Source organism: Mandrillus leucophaeus, unplaced genomic scaffold, assembly GCF_000951045.1.
Source record: "Mandrillus leucophaeus isolate KB7577 unplaced genomic scaffold, Mleu.le_1.0 Scaffold226, whole genome shotgun sequence".
NCBI lineage: Eukaryota > Metazoa > Chordata > Mammalia > Primates > Cercopithecidae > Mandrillus > Mandrillus leucophaeus.
The window spans coordinates 3,086,595-3,107,216 of NW_012102321.1; the positions used below are offsets into that span (position 1 = coordinate 3,086,595).

Genomic DNA, 20,622 nt, shown 5'->3' on the forward strand with positions numbered 1-20,622 from the left:
TCGTGCCACTGCACTCCAGCCTGGGCAACAAGAGCAAAACTCCGTCTCAAAAAAAAAAAAAAAGAGAGTAAGACTGTGTTTTCAGTGGATGCTTCACACATGTGTTGAAATTCCTCAGGTGATGATAGGAGGTGGAGTAAGGGGAGAGCCCAGGAATCAGGTACTGGAACTCTTTACTCCAGAAAACAGAAACCAGAGAACAGTAACCAGAAAACAAAAAATGAAAGGAAGTGAGGAGTATATGGGGATGAGTAGAGTTCCATGCACCTAAGAGCAAAAGGAATTTTACAGGAACAGAGAAAACTATGTGTTTGAGGTTGCACTGAGCAGCCTGGAGAATGCTTCCAGGGGCCCACAAGTCCCAAGGTGTGGGCCCAGTGAATGGGGTGAGGGATCAGGTCAAGGTGATATTCCCTAGAAAGATGAGACATAGTGGGAGAGTGGATAGGGGATGGGAATGGCAAGGGACCCTCCTGCATATTTTGGATAGAGAACCATATTTTACAGTAATGACAGGAAGCCTTAGGATTAACCAAACCCAAATGTCTATGAGGCACACGTTGCTTCTGTGAGGGGAATTGGTTGAAGGTCCTTAGGGGTATCTGTTTTCCCTCTGCAGGTGGCTGCCGTATCAACTGTGGAGTGCGGTCAGGCTCCTCCTTTGGCATGGGTTTACTCTGACTGTGGGAAGTGGGGCTGTGGGTCCCAGTCTCAAGGTGCACATCCATCCTTTATGTCTTGTTTTCTACATGCCAATTTTTGATACTGATTCAACTTCCTTCAGACAGCAGACAGCTCAGGATCTTTTGCTTATTTCTGGCTTCCTTCTTGAATAATTTCTATCAATGTACAACGAGGTTTTTTAACTGACTAATAAACTACAGCACAAAGAATCACTTCCTACACTTTTACTTTGTTTAGTTGGGAACTAAGCAGTAGTTGCAGTTTGTGTGTACATTTAGATACTGGGATGTGACTGGAGAGCCAGCTGTCAGGGGCATGGCAGAAGCCAGAGAGAATACACTAAGGCGGGGAGGCAATGAAACATGGTAGACTGGAAACCCGGCAATGGCTAATCCCAAACCAGTAGGTGACAGTCATAGAATGGTGAAGCAGATGTGCACTCTCCTTGGGGCATGTCAGAACTAACAAGCTGGAGCAATGGGGCAGAACAGCTTGATATGTCAGCCCCAAGGACAGCCTGTTACTGAGATAATATTTATAAAAACCAAGACATAATTTTGGTCACTCTGAGTCCTTCAGGGAGACATGTAAGTGAGTATCCTTATCTAGAGTGTACAGAGCATGAGGAAAGGTAGGTCCTGGCAGAAATTAAGCAGTTTAATGCAGTTTATCCCCCTTTAATACAAAGTTCTGGTCAATGCATGCCCGTTATGCATTTCACTGCATTTATGTGTGGCATTCTGCCTTCCCTTGAATATTAAGCTAATTTGAATGGCAAGTCTATCTCTTAATCATTTCTGAAGTAAGGTGCTAATCTCTAAATTTGAAAATAATGTCCATTTTTTCTCATCCTAAGCCCATGAACTGGGTTCTGGTCATATTGGTTGAGAAGCTAAGACATATATCTTCATTAGCTCCGATTAACTTTTGAAATGGTTACCTGTGTTGCAGTAGACAGAGCAATCTGCATGCAAATCAGACACACTGACTTCTCATGTTTACTCTCACTGGTTTAGAGGAAAGTCTGGATGGTAGTCTTTGTTTCCAGCAAAATAAGGGTTTCTTCTATCAATTCAATTAATGACTCTTTCTAGATTTTTAAAATTTGTTCTCTCCCTTATACTTGATGACGTATATCTCTATCTCCAGGAAGTACAGGAGTCTGAGTAACCATACCGAGTTTGCTACCAGCATGACATAAATACTGTCATCTGGAAGGGTAATTTATGGCTGGAGAGAGTATTGGGCAAGGAAGAAAAGGAAGATGAGGAGAACCAGCTAATGAGGTTGGGGGTGGAGGAGGAGGCCCCTTAGAGGTTGCTCAAGAGAAATTAGTGGAACTGCTGGGTTACGGGAGGGTGGGAGGATGGTGTCCAAGACTGGTAGATGGCAGGCAAAGAAGCCAGTAGCACACAGATAGCCAAAATAAGCCATGCCAGGAGCAGGGAGGTTGGAGAAGTGCCTGCAGAGAAGAGAGAGAAAGCTGTCAAGTTACCAACTCCCAATTTTAATTGGAACCCAAGAATAGGAACAGAGAAAGGGTATGGCTTTTCTTCCTTGGTATCCTGAGCTGAGCCCATTCTCAGTCTCTGATTCTCTCTTCCTCCTTCTTTTCTTTTCTTCTCTTTCTTTTTCTTTTCATTTATTTTATTATCTTTTCTCTTCCCCTCTCTATCTTCTGACCTATTGAAACATCTCCATGTTGAAGACTCACTTGATATCATCATCACCCCCAAACCATCAATTCATCAATAAAGGAAATTATACTTATTTCTAATAAAGGAGAAAGTAAAAGAGAATGTGACTAATATCTCAGGAAAACCAGGCAACAACTCAGAAAACATTGTGTCTTCAGGAAAGCAACAAGAGAACTATCCCCCTGATCACATATGACGTCATCTCTTGGAGTTTGGTGATTTCTTGCAGCTGAGAGCTAGTTTTCCAAGATATTATAAGTCAATAAAAGATGGTATTTTAAAGGCTCTTTTCTCCTAAACATCTTTGGTTCTAAAGCAAGATCTTTTTTTTTTTTTTGTCTTTCCTTTTATTCCTGTATTTGGTTCTGTTCCAGAAAACAAATAAACAATCTTTGGGATTGCTCTTTCTCAGGTGATTTTGCCAGCACATCTTACACTTGGATGAAATAGATGGCATCAACAGTCGGGAGGCAGAGCAAGCTAGAGGGGAAGGGTCATGCTGTCCTAACATGAGCTTCTGGGGCGGTAGATTTCAGTGTCTGCAGCTTGTCTACTAGAATAGCATCAACAAAGCATAATCTGTAAAGGAAATTTCCAACCTGTGTGGCCAGGCTGTCTGCCCAGCTGACACTGTGATAAGAACATTCCTGTCTCTGGAATGGCAGACCATGGCCACTGTGGGGAGCATCTAGGAAGTCTAAGGGGCCATTGAGCTCTGGTTTAGTTGTTCCTTCTTAAAATAACACTTCAGTGAGAATAGAAAGGCCCTGTTTGCTTATGGTAAAGTTTTAAGTTTCACTGATGCTGAGAAGCTAAAGATCTTTGACTATATATGAGTTTAGAAAGAGACCAAATGTTTGTGTCCTTTTCTATAAGCCACAAGTCATGTGTTTTTAACAGACCTTTAATTCTGTACATCAATGCAAACATAATATTGCCTAGTGCTTTCAAAGTCACCAATAAACATACTTGGTAAATATCATAAGGTAATAGGAGTAGGGTAGAGTTTCTATGGATTAAGGGACTAGAAAGAGAGATGTCTATATAATTGTTATTCTTTGCAGTAGCTTTATTATGTCCTTCCCTGCTTTTAACTCATCTAATTTTTTCCTCTTTTACTTTATGTTTTCTATCCTCTATTTCCCTTTTTCTTTTAAAAAATAATGCTTGAAGTAGGCATACACTGAAAAAGAGATTGAACTGGAATTCAAGGATCATGCAGTGTGATGGAAAGAACAAGAAACTGAGAGTTGGAAGGCCTTCTTCACTGTGGCCTGAGAATAATTCTCAGGACAAAGAATTCATGGGATCATTAGGTTTATCTTGAAGAAATAATCTGGGTGTAGGGTGGGGAATTGAGTATGATGTTAAATATGGAGTATTCATACAAACATTATAGTGTTTTAAAAAGTCATTATGCTATTTATTGGTATGAGCATCCCAAATGTGTATTAGTGCCTTTTCTTCTGGTCTTCACAACAGGCTGGTCTCTGCCCCATGTCCCTTCAAAAGGTAATGCTGGCTGGGAGTGCCATTAGAATCTGATTAAGTCTGACTCTGCTATTCTCTAAGTACCAATTCTTTGCTGTGACATTTTCTCATCTTGCACGCTCTGTAGGGCATATATGAGTGTGAAGGAGCTGAAGGAGGCCCTGCAGCTGAACAGTACTCACTTCCTCAACATCTACTTTGCCAGCTCAGTGCGGGAAGACCTTGCAGGTGCTGCCACCTGGCCTTGGGACAAGGACGCTGTCACTCACTTGGGTAAGTGAAATGAAGACCAAACATGGTAGGAAAAAACAAAGAAGACTGAAGGAAGCTTGTGAAAATAAGTTTGGGGAAAAAAGAAAGACAGAGAAAAAGTAAATTTACACAGTGAATTAACTGCTTTGCACTGAGAGTGGCTCTTGATAGAGCCTGTCAAAATGTTTCAATATAGACAGGTAAGACGTATTAGAGCAAGCAATGACAAATGCTCAGGATGTTCTAGACTGAATCTATAATTTAGATGAAAATAAATTGCTGGCATAGAATAAGATCATTTTAAGTCTTGCAGAGCCCCAAGTGGGGAACTATCAAATTATCAAGAAGGTGGCTGGACTGTGAAACCTGCTTTACAGTGATCACTGTTCCAGAAGACTGGTGGGCTTCTTGTATGGTAGGACTCCTGAGGAAATCCCAGGAAATTCAAAAAGTGGGGTTTGCCTGCTCACCGGGGAAAACAGTGGATACCTTAACACCAAGTGCAACTACTGAACACAAGAAAGACAATCGTTTTTACAATGTCTTATTATTATAAAGGGAAATCTTACTGAGCAAGCAATAAGAGTGATTACATCCGTTTTATAAACATATGGATAAAGAGTAATTATTGAACATAATTAGTATACATTTCCAAAAAGTCTTAGATAGCATTCTCTAAAAATTTATTTTAAAGTAAGTTATTATAATTGAGAGTAATATTTTGTGTTGGAAAAAGAATGGTTAGACAGACTGGAAACAATTTTATGAATGATTTTTAAAAGGTACTGCAAAGTTGGTCTTCCTAGTAATCAAATAAGAAGCAGAGAGGAATAAATTAAAGTAATAGAACATAATGCTGTATACGTCAAATACTTGGGCATAGTGAAGCCTAGAACATATTGACTTGACAATCATAGAAAATATGAGCAAGTATTCAAGAGATAACCAGTGTTGTAGATTGGGGAAGGAGGAAGATGAGCAATGCGTTAGCGATAGACAAAAAAAAAAAAAAAAAAAAAAAAAGGTTGCTGTTCAATGCTGTTCAAGTGTAAAATAGTGATGAAAATCCACAGAGTGAATCACGTTGAGATCCAAAAGGGTTATATATACCAGAAAATGGAGGATATATGCTAATGTATATATACACATATCTGTATAACAAATTAAACATGTAAGAGTCCAAATTAAATGCTTTGCTAGCATGCATAGCTGGATTTCATTGGCTCTATAGTATCTGATTCAGTTTTAGAGCCCTTTTATCACTAAACTGTATTTTTAGTTCTCAGTACATCAGAAATCAGAAATTTGTGATGTTAGTGTTGGCCTGAGGCTACCAAGGCAAGAGCATTGCGTGTGTTGATAACATACTGTCAGGTTCCTCAAGTAAGGACCTGATATTTCCGGGGATCCAGTATAAACCAAACAAGGCATTCAGATTTATCTACAATTACTATGAGTGAAAAACTAGGGAAAGAGAGGTTTCTGGGTGAGATGAGATGTTTTGTTGGGCCTGTCAGAAAACAAATTTGTAAGTCATAGGCTGCACTTCATGGCTATCGGTTTCAGGAAAAGTTCTAAAGGATTTTTGATACAGCTGACAGAAAGGGGCTGTAGATTTCAGTCACACATTTCCAAGATGGTCATGTAAACTGGAGACACCCCTGTGCTTTCCAGATGAAAGCTAGTATGGGTCATTCTAGCCTTCCTGGTAGCAATGGGTGGACTAGAAAGTCATATTCCTGTAATTCATTTAATAGTGAGTATGGGTGTTTTGAGCTACGCTAATCAAAAGCAACAGTAGCAGAGGGGGCATATAACACTATAAGAAAATATCTCCAACTTGGTGCACACTCCAATCACCAAGACTAACCTTTCTGGTGTATGTCTATGGAGGTCCTGACAGCAAGATTTACCCAGCAGTGGCTTCTATGAGGTGCAGGTCTATTAATAGGAACTGAATCTATTTGGTTAGAAGACCTTAAAAAAGTATCTTCCTGGCCATTATGGAGACAAATGATGACTTCTTGATAAGAATTGTTGAACTGGGGCATACCATTGAATGTTTTCTAACTTTATTAGAATTGGGCATTGGCAAGACTCATTCAACTATAAAAAATGGATAAAATACTTTAAAATTATTTATTTGAAGGCATCAGACTGGCTAAGGCAACAAGGATATGAGGAGTCCAATCTCAGAAAGAAGAAAAATGCATTGAAATGAGTCCTGTATATAATTCAGTCTTTTTTCTTTCAGGGAAATTGCCAAATTCTCAGTGGAAGACATAGAGGCAGAGCAGAGAGCAGCAGCCTAGAGCTTGCTTTGGTCTCAAGACAAAAATTAGAGTTCAGGTTTTCAGGGTAACCAAAACTTGAGGGACCAGGATCCTAGAGAAATGGAAATCACAAAAAGTAAGCCTGATTTTCTGCTTGTGATTTTCTTTTAAGATATTTGTTAATTACTAAACTTACATTCTCAGGGCCACTGGGCAAGAAAACACGTAGAAAATAACTTCTAAGAGATTAAAAAGCCAAACAGTGATTTTAGGAGTCTCATAACAGAAGAGAGAAAATTGGGAGTTGAGGCCTTGTCGAGGAGAAGGGGCTCTGAGTCACCCTCTGTGCAAGGGTAAACAGAAGTAGCACAGCTTATACAAAGTCTAAAATCTAGCCTAAAACACTCTTTTAAAAACGTTTCAATAGTTTTTTGGGGAACAGGTGGTGTTTGGTTACATGGATAAATTTTTTAGTGGTGACTTCTGAGATGTTGGTGCACCCATCACCCAAGCAGTGTACACTGTACCAGTGTGTAGTCTTTTATTCCTCGCCCTGCTCCCACACTTCCTCCTGAGTCCCCAAAGTTCCATTGTATCATTCTTATGTCTTAAATCCTATAGTTTAGCTCCCACTTATAAGTGATAATATATGATGTTTGGTTTCCCATTCCTGAATTACTTCACTTAGAATAATGGTCTCCAACTCCATCTAGGTTACTGCAAATGCCATTATTTTGTTCCTTTTTATGGCTGAGTAGTATTCCATGGTATATACATATAACACATTTTCTTTATCCACTCATTGATTAATGGACATTTGGGCTGGTTCCATATTTTTGCAATTGTGAATTGTGCTGCTATAAACAAGTGTGTGCAAGTGTTTTTTTCCATATAGTGACTTATTTTCCTTTGGGCAGATACCCAGTAGTGGGATTGCTGGATCAAATGGTAGATCTACTTTTAGTTCTTAAGGAATCTCCATACTGTTTTTTCATAGTAGTTGTACTAGTTTACATTCCCACCTGCAGTGTGAAAGTGTTCCCTTTTCACCACATCCACATCAACATCTATTAGTTTTTGATTTTTTAAAATGATGGCCTTTCTTGCCGGAGTAATGTGGTATATCATTGTGTTTTTGATATGCATCCTATCTACTTTTCTTTGTTTTTGTTGCATTTGCTTTTGGGTTCTTGGTCATGAACTCTTTGCCTAAGCCAATGTCTAGAAGAGTTTTTCCAGTGTTATCTTCTAAAATTTTTATGTTTCCTCCTGAAACACTCTTAATCCCTGTTTGGAGAAAGTTTATCTGCCTATATGCTAACTGCCTAGAAAAAGAAAGTTAAATATTCTTTGGAGAAAGACATAATTGAAAGCCTCTACAATTGTTCATGCACAGTGTCTAGCAATCAATAAAGAAATATCAACTATTTCAGGAGACAGGGTCAAATGATGATAAACCAAACAAACAAGTCATACAGAATCAAAACTTATCCAGGTATTGGCATTATTGGGCACTGGCTTTAACTATGATTAATAAGTAAAAATAGATGAAAATGCATAGTTTGTTCATAGACCTGGAATCTCTAATAGTGGATCAAATGGAAATTTTAGACTAAAAATAGATACCAGTAAGAAAAATTAAGAAATTAATAGATGGGTTTATGAACAGAAGAAAGAATTTAAGAACTAGACCATTGTAGAAAATTTACAAATTGAAGCTCTGAAAAAGGAAGTGCTGTGAAAATACAGAAGAAATCTCAGGTAACATTTAAGACTCCATGAAAAATTTCTATCGTAAATTGGAGTTCTAGAAGAAGAAAAACAAATTGTGGGCAGAAACAATATTCAAAGAGATAATGACTGAGAATCTTGCAAACTGACAAACAATATCAAACCACAGATTCTAGATATTTTACACTTGCCATACAATCCAGTAATTGGACTCCTGGTCATTAATCCTAGAGAAATGAAAAAATATATATCCACTTAAAAACTTGTACATGAATAAATCTTCATAGCAGTTTTCTGTTTTCTATATAGTAGCCCCAAACTGGAAATGACAAAAGTGTCCTTCAGTGCTGACTGCTTAAACAAACTGTGTACATCCACACAATGAAATACTACTCCACGACGTATTAATGCATGCAACAACTTGGATGGATCTCAAGGGCATTATGCTAAGTGGAAAAAAAAAGAGCCAATCTCAAAGTTACATGGTGTAACATTTCACATTTGCAGTATTCTCAAAATGGTAAAATTCTAGAGATAAAGAACAAACTAGTGGTTTCCAGGGTTTAAGAATGAGGAGGCAATACATGGTCGGAGGTTGAGAAGAGTATGGATGTATTTGTGACATAAAGGATAGCAGGTGGGACATGTTAATAGTGATAGAACAGCTCAGTATCTTGACTGTGGTGTTGATTACACAAATGTATGTATGTGATAAATTTCATAGAACTACAAACACACACACACACAACTGCATGCAAAAACTGGTGAAATCTTCTGATAAACATCTATGATCTCTATAAATAAGCAAGCTACTTTGCATATAACAGGTGCTCTGTGAGTGATCATTGAATGAAGGTATAGATGAGTAAAAGTATTAAATTTAAATGATTTCAAGAAATGCTTAAATTGTCTCATGAATCACTGACTTCTAATGGAATTGCGAAAGAAGCAAGGGATATTTATATTTTATTCTTAATCCTTTGAGAAATAACTGTACTCCCCTACAACATGATTGTTAATGTGCTTTTCAGAAGTAAAAGACTAGACTGAACAGCTCACAGATCTGATTCAATAGAAAATTGTGTTCTTATTTATTTCTTCTTGTTCAATCATAGCTGATTAAACAAAGGAACTGTATTGATTAAAATCAGGTGTAGAGTAGTACAGACAGCTGACATACCATGATAGAGGAAGACATTCAGAATTTTCTAAATAGAGCCTTTTTGAGACTCAAGATGGGATTATCTGTTTGTGTCAGCATGTAAAGGCCCTACATTTTCAGGGTCTGTTGAGTGACCTAGTGGATAAGCACATTAGCCTGAAAGTTTGAAGACTGAATCCAATTTCTGACTATCAATGGCTTAAGTCACTATGTGAAAAGACCAAGGTAATTTGTCATCGTGATTTGCCATCAACACCATTTCTGCCCTTTCGTGTGATTTTGTGCTTTCAATGCTGTGTTAACACAAAGAAAAATCTTTTTGCAGGTGGATGAATGAGTGGGATCCTCTTGAGCTCTAATATTCAGTAGTTTGGACATTTTTAGCCATAGTAAACAATGCCTGAATTGAAAACATATCTTTAAAAGCAGAACACTTAAGTTAGTCATAAACTAGCCCTTTTATAAGCCTTGGATACCATACTGATCATCATTGATTCATTCAAAGAAAAGCTTGACTGTGTTTTGTGGCAATGCCATAGATAGAATAATGAAAACAGTCTGCTCTTAAGGAGTGCACAACATGATTGGGAGACAGATATGTAATACAGATTTATAATACTATGTGATGGCACCATACATGAAGTTAGTTAGGCAGGAACATAGAAAGGAAAGTGCCAAATTGTGCTGAAAGTATTAACAAAGAGTTTCCAGAGGGGCTGAGGCTTGAGATGGGAATTGAAGGATAAGCAAGAGTTTGCTTGGCAGACATAGGAGAGCATTCCAGAGCAGAAGAACTGGCAGATGGCAGGGTTCAGCACACACTTAGAAGTGGGGGTGCTTTGCATGGCTACAATAGTGCTCTTCAAACTTATTTTTTTCCCTTGTACCTGTGAAGAGACTCAAAAACTCAGCAAACCTTCATACATTCTCAAAGTAACATCTAAACATCTAATAATAGGTTTAATAGTAGCAAAAAGAGTAATTGGGGCATGTAATTTTATTTCAAACTACTATCATTTAAAAATAAATCTTGAATTTACTTTCTTAAGTGTCCTTTCAGTACCATACCAATTTGAAAATCACGATCATTTATTTAAAAAAAAAATCATGGTCATGTACTTTTTAAACATTGGGCAAGTGTTCATTGTTTTCTTTCTTTTTTTTTTTTTTTGTCTCTTTAAACTTGTGTTTCCATTTCACTTATATAGAATTTTATACTAATGTAACATACACATGTATTTTTTTCAGAGTCTAGTTGGTTGCCTGTTTCTCAGCTAAAAACATTTTGAGTACAACTCTTTTGTGATCAAATTTTGTTAAACTAGACTTTTTATTTTGAGATATTATACATTCACATGTAGTTGTCAGAAACAATGCAAAAACATTCTGTATAACCTTTACCCATTTCCCCTAATGGTAACATCTTGTAAAACAATAGTACAGTCTCACAAACAGGATATCAGCATTGAAACTAACATAAGTTATTAAGCGTTAAAAATCACTTCTCAGTTGAGTTATCATTTGCAATGATTACTCTTCTACAATTGATCAAAACAATATTTTTAGATGTTGGTTAATCACTAGTAAAAACAAATACTTGGGAAATGTGTATTTTAAGGAGATAAACATGGCTCTCCCAACCCCAAAGTAGTTCTTGTGTCTGTGAATGAATAGTAATTATTGCTGTAATGAGAAAAGATTTAACATAAATTATATTGCTTTGTTTCTCATTTATAGCTGTAAGTGCTAAGAAAACTTGTTCGAATAAATGAGGGATGGGGAAAGAGAAGTTCTGTTTGATTGACTAAGTGGATGATGGTGCCAAGGTATAAAATGCAGGAAAAGGAAAAGCAGATGGGGAGCCAGTTTGCTTTTGGATATGTTGAGCTAGAGGTCTCTAAAATCAACTAAGAAGGGGCTTCCATGGAAGAGGGAGGAGGAAAAGATATCAGGGGGTGTACCGGAAACCAAAAGACAGAGAGTTTGAGAAAGTCTCGTGGGGTCCACAGCTACTGCAGAAAGATGAAATCAGGACACAGGCATTTTGGTCAAGTTAGAGAGAAGAATCACTGTGGCACAGAAGCTAGATACTTCCTAGTGTTCTGGTCTGCCACGTTCCTAATTGTTCTAGAGAATGTCTGTACCACCACAGAGCAGTGAGAGCACCCAATCAGCTCACAAGCAACATGCCCTCAGGTGCATGAGACCTGAGGACCCTGTGGGAGGAAACTTGAACCTGGATCATGGGGGTTTAAACATAAGGGATCTTCAAATGAGTCCGGATGAAGTGATTCTTGACTGGGGGAAAAGAAAATATTTGAATGATGGAGTGGGTTATGGCTTCACATGGATAGGAACAAACAGGACCTGGGCTTTTGTTTCATCATATGTAAAATGGGGATAATAAGCATGAGGAAGAATGTCTGGCATACAGCAGGAGTTCAGTAAATATGAGCTTTAATAGTAGTAGTAGAAGCTTCAAATACAGTGTATCTATGGTTGCCTTTCCTGGTTGTGCCTTCAGTCTTCAAGATAGAAACTTCTTCAGTGCCCTGGAAAAATCTTGGCTCTTTTATAAAGGAAAGAAATGTGTTTTTAGGAATGCATCTGCTTGCAATGGTAGAACTGCTTGTAAGAAGCAGAGAGAGCTTCCTTACAAATCAGAGAAGGAAAGGGTAAACAATGGTGGGTGGTCTGGGGAGGTGAGCAGTCTGTGAATGTCCTGGAGCCCAGTGGACTGCAGTGGAGTACCTGTCACAGGGTTGGTATGGGTAGGACCACTACCTGGGAGAAGGCAAAGCAGCAGCAGTATAGGTGGCAGAAACTAGCTTGGAGGTGAGATACCCCTTCCTCATGCAGAACTTTTGCAGGGGTTCTTCCAGGACAAACTTCAGCTTTCTTTCAACCAAATAGTTAGATATTGAGATTAAAGTTTACATCAGTTGTGATACATTGATGCACAATGTGAATGAAGCCTCAGGTGCTAAGAACTATTCATAGATATAGTAAGTGGGAAGTCTTTGATAACATCAACCAGATTGTTTCTGTGGAGTCTGGGTGCAGAAACCAGAGTGGGACAGGTAGAGGAACCCACAGAAGGTGAAGAAGGGGATGTGGATCTTTCAAGAAGTTTGACTGTGAAGGCATAAAGCATTAGGGTGGAGAAGGTGACGGTTAGAGGGTGATGAAGAAAGTTTTGGATTGAAAGAGACTTGAGCATGGTTATAGTCCACAACCTGATGGAGGGAGTGCTCCGAGGCACACCAACATTTGTAGATCATGAAGGTGTTAACTGGATTCCATGTCCTCTGAGGGTATTAGTCATTAAAGGATTGGGCTAGAGCAAAGCCACCATTGAGAGCTAAGGAATAAATAAGATGTGTAAACTGGAGTGCACATGTAAATATTAGAGGTCATAGTCATTCATTAGGCAGTCTATATGACATAAACAAGATGAGAACTGTTCCTGATAATTACCCCTTGGCTTCTGTTATAGATGATTTAACTGTCGGAAGATGACATTTAGTAAATGACGCTATTCTGGGTGCCTTGGAGTTTGGAAAACAGGGAGCACTCTTGGATATTAAACACTTTAAACAAAATTAGCATAGAATTTGAATGCTGTACTCTGAAATTTGGGTGCCCAAAACAAAGATTCCTGCATTTAAAAGCATGTGATGTAAATACTCACTTTTATATATGGTGATTTGAAAGGTCTTCTCTTCTAAAACATGTCCTAGTACTCATTGAATCCTTGATACTCCAGAACAGTGCCTGGCATAGATAAATGCTCAATAATGCTTAATGAATAAATGAATTATAGGAAATATCTTCCCCACTCATACTCTATAAAATTCTGTCATGATTTTCCTGCAAAGTAGACAAAAAAAGAATCCATCATGAGGTTGTGTGTGTGTGTGTGTTTGTGCGCGTGCGTGCACGTGTGCGTGTGTGAAGCATTGCCCCCATAATGGAACAAGGAAAGGGTTATATATTAAGTCTCTAATGCCTTGCTAATAACATCTTCAGTTTTAATTCAACAGATTACTTTTCTCCACAATGTGGGAGTGGCTAGCGCTCCCTGAGTGCTTGACTGTTGCAGATGGGAGTAACTGAAAGGGTTTACAAGGAGACAAAAAAAAAAAAAAAAAATGACACCAGATTCAGCAAAATCTTCACCCTCTACACATGCTTGTCTTGGTTCAGTCTTGACTGGAACAAAGACTGCCTTCTAATGAGACCAAAAGCTGTAAAATCAAGCCAATACGAAATTTGGAGATGAATGGCTCCTGGGCTGGTTCTCTTAAAGATTCACTTCTTTTTCTAGCTCCAGTTATTATTATTTTTAATTGTCCCCATTTCCTTCTCTCCCTTTGCCTACCAGTCCACCTACACCACTTTTTCTTTCCTTGTCCTGACTTGAAGTGCTCCTTCCCTGGACCCCAAGGCACGGTTTTATAACTTTGTCCCTTCATTATGGACAGCATGTTTTGAGGAGCAGTTTCACCAGTCACTGGAAGTAATTACATAGGCACTTGCAGACCAGCCCTCAACCTCCCCGTTTTATGGGCATATAATATTCAGCCCTAAAAATTTTACAGAACTGTTTTAGAGTTTTTCAGCCAATATCCTTTTCTCAAGCTGCCCAAAGCTGTTTTATTTGTTTATTTATTTATTTTACTGAAGGTGGCTTTGGGGATCATTCTCTTTACCGTGAGCCACTTGGGTATTCTTGTGTTAAAGCCTGGAAAAGCCAGTAAGAACTTAGAAATATAGAATCACTTTGGAAGCTTGGCTGTTTACTACTAAGATTTCATCTTCTAATTAGCAGATTCTTTCTTTTCTTCCCCCACACCATCCCCTAGACCACACAACAACTCTGTCTTATTGTTTTGGCTTGTCTTTTGTAATCAAGGCTGAAAGATCTTCTAAGAAGGCATGTGTTCTCCTGCTGCCAGTCCATTAAGGAACAGCTGTGCCACACACGGCCCCCAGTTGCTGGGAGCCCATTCATATTGCGTTCCATGTACAAGTTGATGGTACTGGCACACACTGGGTTCAAGTCTTGGCATACACATTCAGGCATGCAAGAAGTGTAACTTACTTTATTCTTCTGTCATTAAACTTTATTTCTATTTTGAGCCCCCATGCTACTGAGTAGTAGTAATTTACTCTCAGTCAATTATGCCTGTTATGCTTGGGGCTGTACCTAACTGTGGAGATGGCTTGTATGTGCTGAGACCACAGGGAAAATGATTCATTTTTGTCCTTGGTCACCAGGTGATGCTGGTCACCTGAGATGACCCTGGTTCTCATCACAGAGACATCCTCAGGGAATTTCTGGCAGGCTGTGTTGCCCTTCCTGCTTAGCTCTGGTGGTCAGTGGTTCCTCTCTAGGGCTAAGCCACTTAGGAATCTATTACCGTAATGAAGCAAGATCCCTCTGCTGTCAGATCACACAAACCTATTGTGGGTTTTTATCCCTTTTCCAGCTCGAAAGTCAGGGTACAGTCGACTTTATTGGACCCACTACCAACTATTCATTTCCATTATTTACCTTTCGCCTCTTTCCTCTTCTTTCAGCTTGGGAGAATCATTTCTAGGCTAATGTGGTAGTGGTCGTGTTGGTAGTGTGAGAGCGAGGGTCCCTGTCTTCAATCCATCTACCATGCTGGCTAAACTGTGGATGGAGTCGTTTCAGGACCCAGGTGGCAGAGGCTTAGAAACCCCACAGCCAAAAAAGGATTTCTTGTTTCCTTGCTTTTCATTATGTTGTATTACTTCCTAGTGAGGTTAATACATGTGGAAAAGTCTGGCATTGTGAATTGAGTGGAGTAGGGAGAAGAGAAGCATGGAACCACTAGGGTAAAATGTTAGTATTTCCAAATTTTTTCCATCCTTTTACACTAGTACTTTAAAGTTTCCCGAGTAAGTATTCCTGGTCTTGTTATCAGTCCGTCGACAGTCTTTCAGGATGGGCATTGGGGAAGTGAGTGAAGGTGGGGGGCGCCTGAAAGTGCCTCAGAGTGGAGACTGAAGCATTGTGATACAGTTGAAAATATGTGTGTGCATTTCTTTTCTCTTCCTGTTTCAATGTGTCAGACAAGAGCAGGAACACCAAAGAAGGGATTCAACTGTAGGGGATGGAATCTCGTCCCTACCCCACTCCCCATTCTACTATCATATTGTATCTCTCATCTGTGTTTCAATTTTGTCATCCAAGATAAGGAATGATAAAAATTAATGGTTTTGAGTATAAAAATGATAATCATATTCCCCATAACTAGAGAGTTGGAAGGGAATGATTATTGGCACTATAGAACAAAGACATCTAGTGTAAATCTGATCTAACAATAATTTGAGGTCTATGAAGAATTATGCCAACAGCCCCAATTTGGTAAGATTTCCTTTCCTCCTGCAATTAGCAGCCTAATTTCAGACTGCCAGGAATAAATTTTGAACCCTAATATGTTGTCTATGAAGAGAATGGGCACTTGTCTATTTGCAGCCCTCTCAAAGTCTTGCTTGTCTTCTGGATGCCTGCGGTTGTTAGGATCAGAACAACATGAAGACAAAGTATGAGCAGCTTAGAGGAAAATCAGAGCTTCTTGTTGAGGTTGTTCTCCTACTGTGCCTGGCAATGTCTAGTTTCACTCTGGGAGGTCTGTCTAATTTATGATCAGGCCCCATCTTCTTTTTTATTTTTTTATGAATGAAAGTTAGGTGGGAGCCAATGAAGGTTATAGGCAAATGAACGTGTACTGACAGATTGCACATAGAATAATAATATTGACAAATGGTCTAATATATATTTTGAGTCTCTTTGTTCTAGGAAATAAGCTAAATGCTTATTTATTTACCTTACTACTTTAATCTTCATGAAAATCCTTTGAGGTAGCATCTCTTGTTATTACCGTTAAACAGATCAGTAAACAGCCTTGAGAGCTTTTAAGGAGTGTTTCCCCATATCAGGATCAATACCTTTACAGTGCCAGCTAAAGAAGGAGCCCTGGCCCCTCCAAAGGCTACCTTGTGAGAGAGAAGCTTCTGCCCAGTGGTGCAGGAACCACATGTAATCACGCACAGTCTGACCCATGTAACTGGAAGAAAGTGTGTGTGCAGATTCTAGCTTCAGAAGATAATGCTGGTTCATTTGAATATTAATATAAAGTGGTACTGACAAGTAGCATTTCTGACTATTTTTTCATTATTCCTATGATCTTGCCCCTGAGAAAGGATTGCAGCTTTTCCTGAAAGCAGGGGAATGCACAGTCCCTCAGGCCCCATCCTCCTCATTGGGGGAAGACTTAAATGCTGGTGATGGCAGGAAGGCATTGCCACTCTGGCCACTCAGTTTTTATTTATTATTTATTATCACATCTTGTTCCTTTTAATGAAAAGAAATGCTTGTATTCCTCTTATTAAATTTTGGGCAACATGTCTTTATGCCTCACTCTAGCTTTGGCATGAGTTCATGTGTATGTGTAACTTTTATTGAAACATGAAAGAACTTTTCTAAACTAAATCACCAAATAAATTTAATGTCTTTCCTCACCCCTACATTGATATGAGTGTGTGTGTATCTCAGTAAGTAATGAAAACCCACTCGTTAATAATGTGAGTGTGTGTGTCTGTGAGTGATTAAAACTCATTTCCCTAATAACTTCACAAGTTTTTTTTGGTTGGAATAAAGGGTGGGTGGGAAGAAAAGTGTGAGACCCCGTATCTGTGAGAGTGGATGAAGGGTGCAAACCGGTTGTATTAGTCTGTTCTCGTGCTGCTATGAAGAAATACCTGAGGCTGGGTAATTTATTAAGGGAGGGCATTTAATTGACTCACAGTTCAGTATGGCTTGGGGGGCCTCAGGAAACTTACAATTATGGCAGAAGATACCTCTTCACAGGGGGGCAGGAAAGAGAATGAGTACGAGTATGGGAAATGCCAGACACTTATAAAACTATCAGATCTCTTGAGACTTACTCATTGTCATGAGAACAGCATGAGGGAAACTGCCCCCATGATTCAATTACCTCCACCTGGTCCCACCCTTGACATGTGGGGATTATGGGATCATGGGGTTTACAATTCAAAATGAGATTTGGGGTAGGGACACAGCCAAACCATATCACCAGTGGAGAGGGAGTGAGGATTAAAGGGTGGGGAATCTGGGTCACTTGGAAATCCACAGCAGGTCCGAGAGTAGGATGGCTGGCTTCTCACTGCCAGCTTTCCCCTTTCCCTCAGGCCACTGAGAGTTGGGAGTCTTGGAACACAAACTGCAAGGCCGAGGCAGTGACAGTCCAGGACAATACAGATTCCTTTACATGTATGTGTTCATGACTGTCCCACAAAGCCTGCATGTTAGCTCTCAGAGTCTGGGAATACAGATGGGAAGAAATCTTAGTGATAAGTCAATCTACCCCCTCATTTTACAGATGAAGAGATTAGGGGAAAGGTTGAACAGCCAAGGCCATGGAGTGAGTGAGGGTCAGCTAATGGTCCACACTCCAAGCTGCTCTAGTTCTAGTCCAGGGGGATAATTTTATAATCTGGTGCTGTAGTAGATATAGAATTACTATAAGAGGTCTAGGACCTTGGGATTTTTGTTCTCAACATGTGTTGGTGTGCACAACACTCATCCCTAAATTAGAGCAATATTTTGTTCTATATTTTCTGTATTTCTCTATTTTGTGCAATATTCTAGTTAACACACATGTAGTTACTGAACCCGTTGCCATGTCTTCCATATAAATGAGTTATTAGCATAAGTATATCTCTCTGCAATTGAAAATATAACTTGCAAATGTGTGTTAAAATGCTTATGTTTTTAGTGGAAATGTAAGTGTTGTTTGATTAAAATTTTATTCTTCTGTGTTGGAAATGTGCACCAAGAGTGCTACACTGGAGAACCCTGGCCAATTGTCCTGGGTATGGAGGGGATTCCCTGGGAGTGTCGAGGGCTTGCATTTTTATGCTTCTTCTTCCAGTTATAAATAAGCTGGTTTATTGAAAGATGGCTGTTGCAAAATATTTTTAGATTTGGAAACATCTCATTTGGGGTTGAGGTAGAGACTTCTGCTGATTGATTGGAAGCCCAATATTATAATGACTGCCCCGTATTCTCAAGTGTTTCCAGTCCACACTCCTGGTCATCCCTCCTTTCTTGGCACATGTTGATTTTGCCATCCTTTCTTCCTAGAACCATCTTTCTTTTCATCTATATTTTCTTTATCTGTAACTGAAGGAGATCGCAAAAGGACCTGGACCTGGCTGGCCATAGGATGTGGGGATATTTGATGTTTTGCTCAGAGCTAAAATATATGAGTAGAAGGTAACTATTGATTTGAACTTTTTTTTTTTTTTTTCATCTTTGATAGTGTTTCTTGGATTGTGCTCTGAGACATCTGGTACTCCAGAGATGTCAAAAGATATTCTACCTCGGACATGTTCTGTGTTCAAATAAGTTTGAAAAGCAAAGGGTAAAATTCAATTGATGAAGGACTTTTCAGGGCCTTTAATACAACAGCTCACTCTCAGGTACATTATGGATTTTTCAGGAGGATAGTATGGCGTGCTGCATTTTCCTCAAGCATATTTAACCACTGATGCCACTTGTTTTTTCAAAGTATTACCCTGGTTCAGATTTTATAAACCCAATTTGGGAAGAAAACTAATCAATGTAGATACTTAAACTTTATAGGTAAATTGTGTAGCCTTTCAAAATCCTATTTCTGAATATTAGTTTTATTTTAAGACAAAACTTACTTAGAAATGGGGGAAAGAAAGGAAAGAGTAGGCAGAAAAGGGATTAAACATATGTAGAGGTTAGAAGTGTGGTGGAGGAAAAAGGATGAAAAAGGTGAAGGCACCTGGAAAGAACAGAAAGCTGTTCTCTTAGAATTATCTCCACTGATGCGAAGGTCGATATTGCCGTTAGAGGACTGGAGGAATAACATGAACATTGGTGATGATTACTGCTGCCATCGGATATGTAAACATGAAGTGTGGGCCTCTTGGAAAGTGGAAATACTGTGTTTCTCCAGGTTTATTCAAATAACAGGCACTCTTGAATCAGACCTGTTTTTAAGTTAGTTTAACCTTATGTTGACATCATGATGCACAAATGAAATAAATATTCAGAAAATAACTTTATAAAAAAAGAGAAATAAAAAAGGATAAGTTTAGAGAATAAAAATTTTACCAGAAGTAGTAGAATTAATAAACATGGGAGGTGAGGTCTAGTTTCACCTGAGATGTGAAAGGAGACACTGTATCTTAGATGAGTTTGAGCATGTTCGAGTAAACTGGGAAAGACTGGAACTTGGACTTAAAAACTGTCCTGTGCAGTAAAGTAGTCACAAGAAAGTCAGTTTAGCTGCCTGTTAGGTAGATCAGTGGGTGTGGTGCCAGATATCCTGTGATTGTCTCCTGCCCATAGAGCTGTGTATGTGGTTGTCTAAGGGATGTTGAATGGAGGCAGGAATAGGACATAGTCCTTGGAATATGACCTGACAAGAGAAAGAGCTATTCTCCTGGAGGACCTACTATACTCAGAAGACTATTGATACAGGGAAGACTCAAGTGTGAGAAATGAAGCAAGTCCTGGGAACTGGGATCAGACCTGGGACAGAAGGGCAGGGCCAGCTGGGCAGCACAGCCAGGGGTGACCTTGGACCCCAGAGGGTTGATCCAAGGATGTTGACATTCCCTGTTTCATCTCTCAGAGATAAGACTGGGCCTGGTCCTGACAATTTTGGGGTGTAAAGAAGGAAATCTAGGTGGCTCAACCATGGGAGAGGAGGGAAGCAGGAATTAGGATTCCAACAAGCTACACAGATAGAAGTTGGGTCACTCAGAGATCCTTAGCCTTTCCTTTTGTAAGTTTCCAATGATACCATTAAGTCTCCCATCTAAGCCTGATTGGATGCAATGAACTCTTCCCTGAAACACATCCCTTCGTGTTCTCATGGAGATTTAGGGGGAGTGAGGGTGGGGCATATTCTCATAGTGACTGTGACATTCCCAATTTTATGGTAGTTCAGTTGAACTTATCTTTTGTCTAACTAGTTGTTGAGAGTAGGGATTGTTAAATCAGAAGCAGCCTACACAGCTGTCATTTCCTTTATGTGCCAAACACTGAAAAAAAACAACAACAAATTTTAGTGTTATCATCCCCACTTTACAGACAACAAAACTGAGTTCCAGGAGGTAAGACAGCTGTTCAAGTCCTCAAAGCTGGGATGTGGAGGGGCAGGAGTTAGATCAGATTTCCTTGACTCCAAATCCCATGGGCTTTTGCCTAGAGCAGTGATTCTGAACCTGGGAAGTTTTT

The 20,622-nt window shown here is 39.2% G+C and overlaps 1 protein-coding gene across 1 annotated transcript in view; it reads left to right on the forward strand.

Annotated features, from left to right (window-relative positions):
• The window catches only part of PAPPA2 (pappalysin 2), a 303,742-nt gene that overhangs the window by 120,166 nt on the left and 162,954 nt on the right, over nt 1–20,622 (forward strand). The window contains exon 4 of the mRNA XM_011981444.1: nt 4,000–4,145. Within this exon, the coding sequence (XP_011836834.1) occupies nt 4,000–4,145 (146 nt within the window). The remainder of the gene's footprint in view (nt 1–3,999; nt 4,146–20,622) is intronic.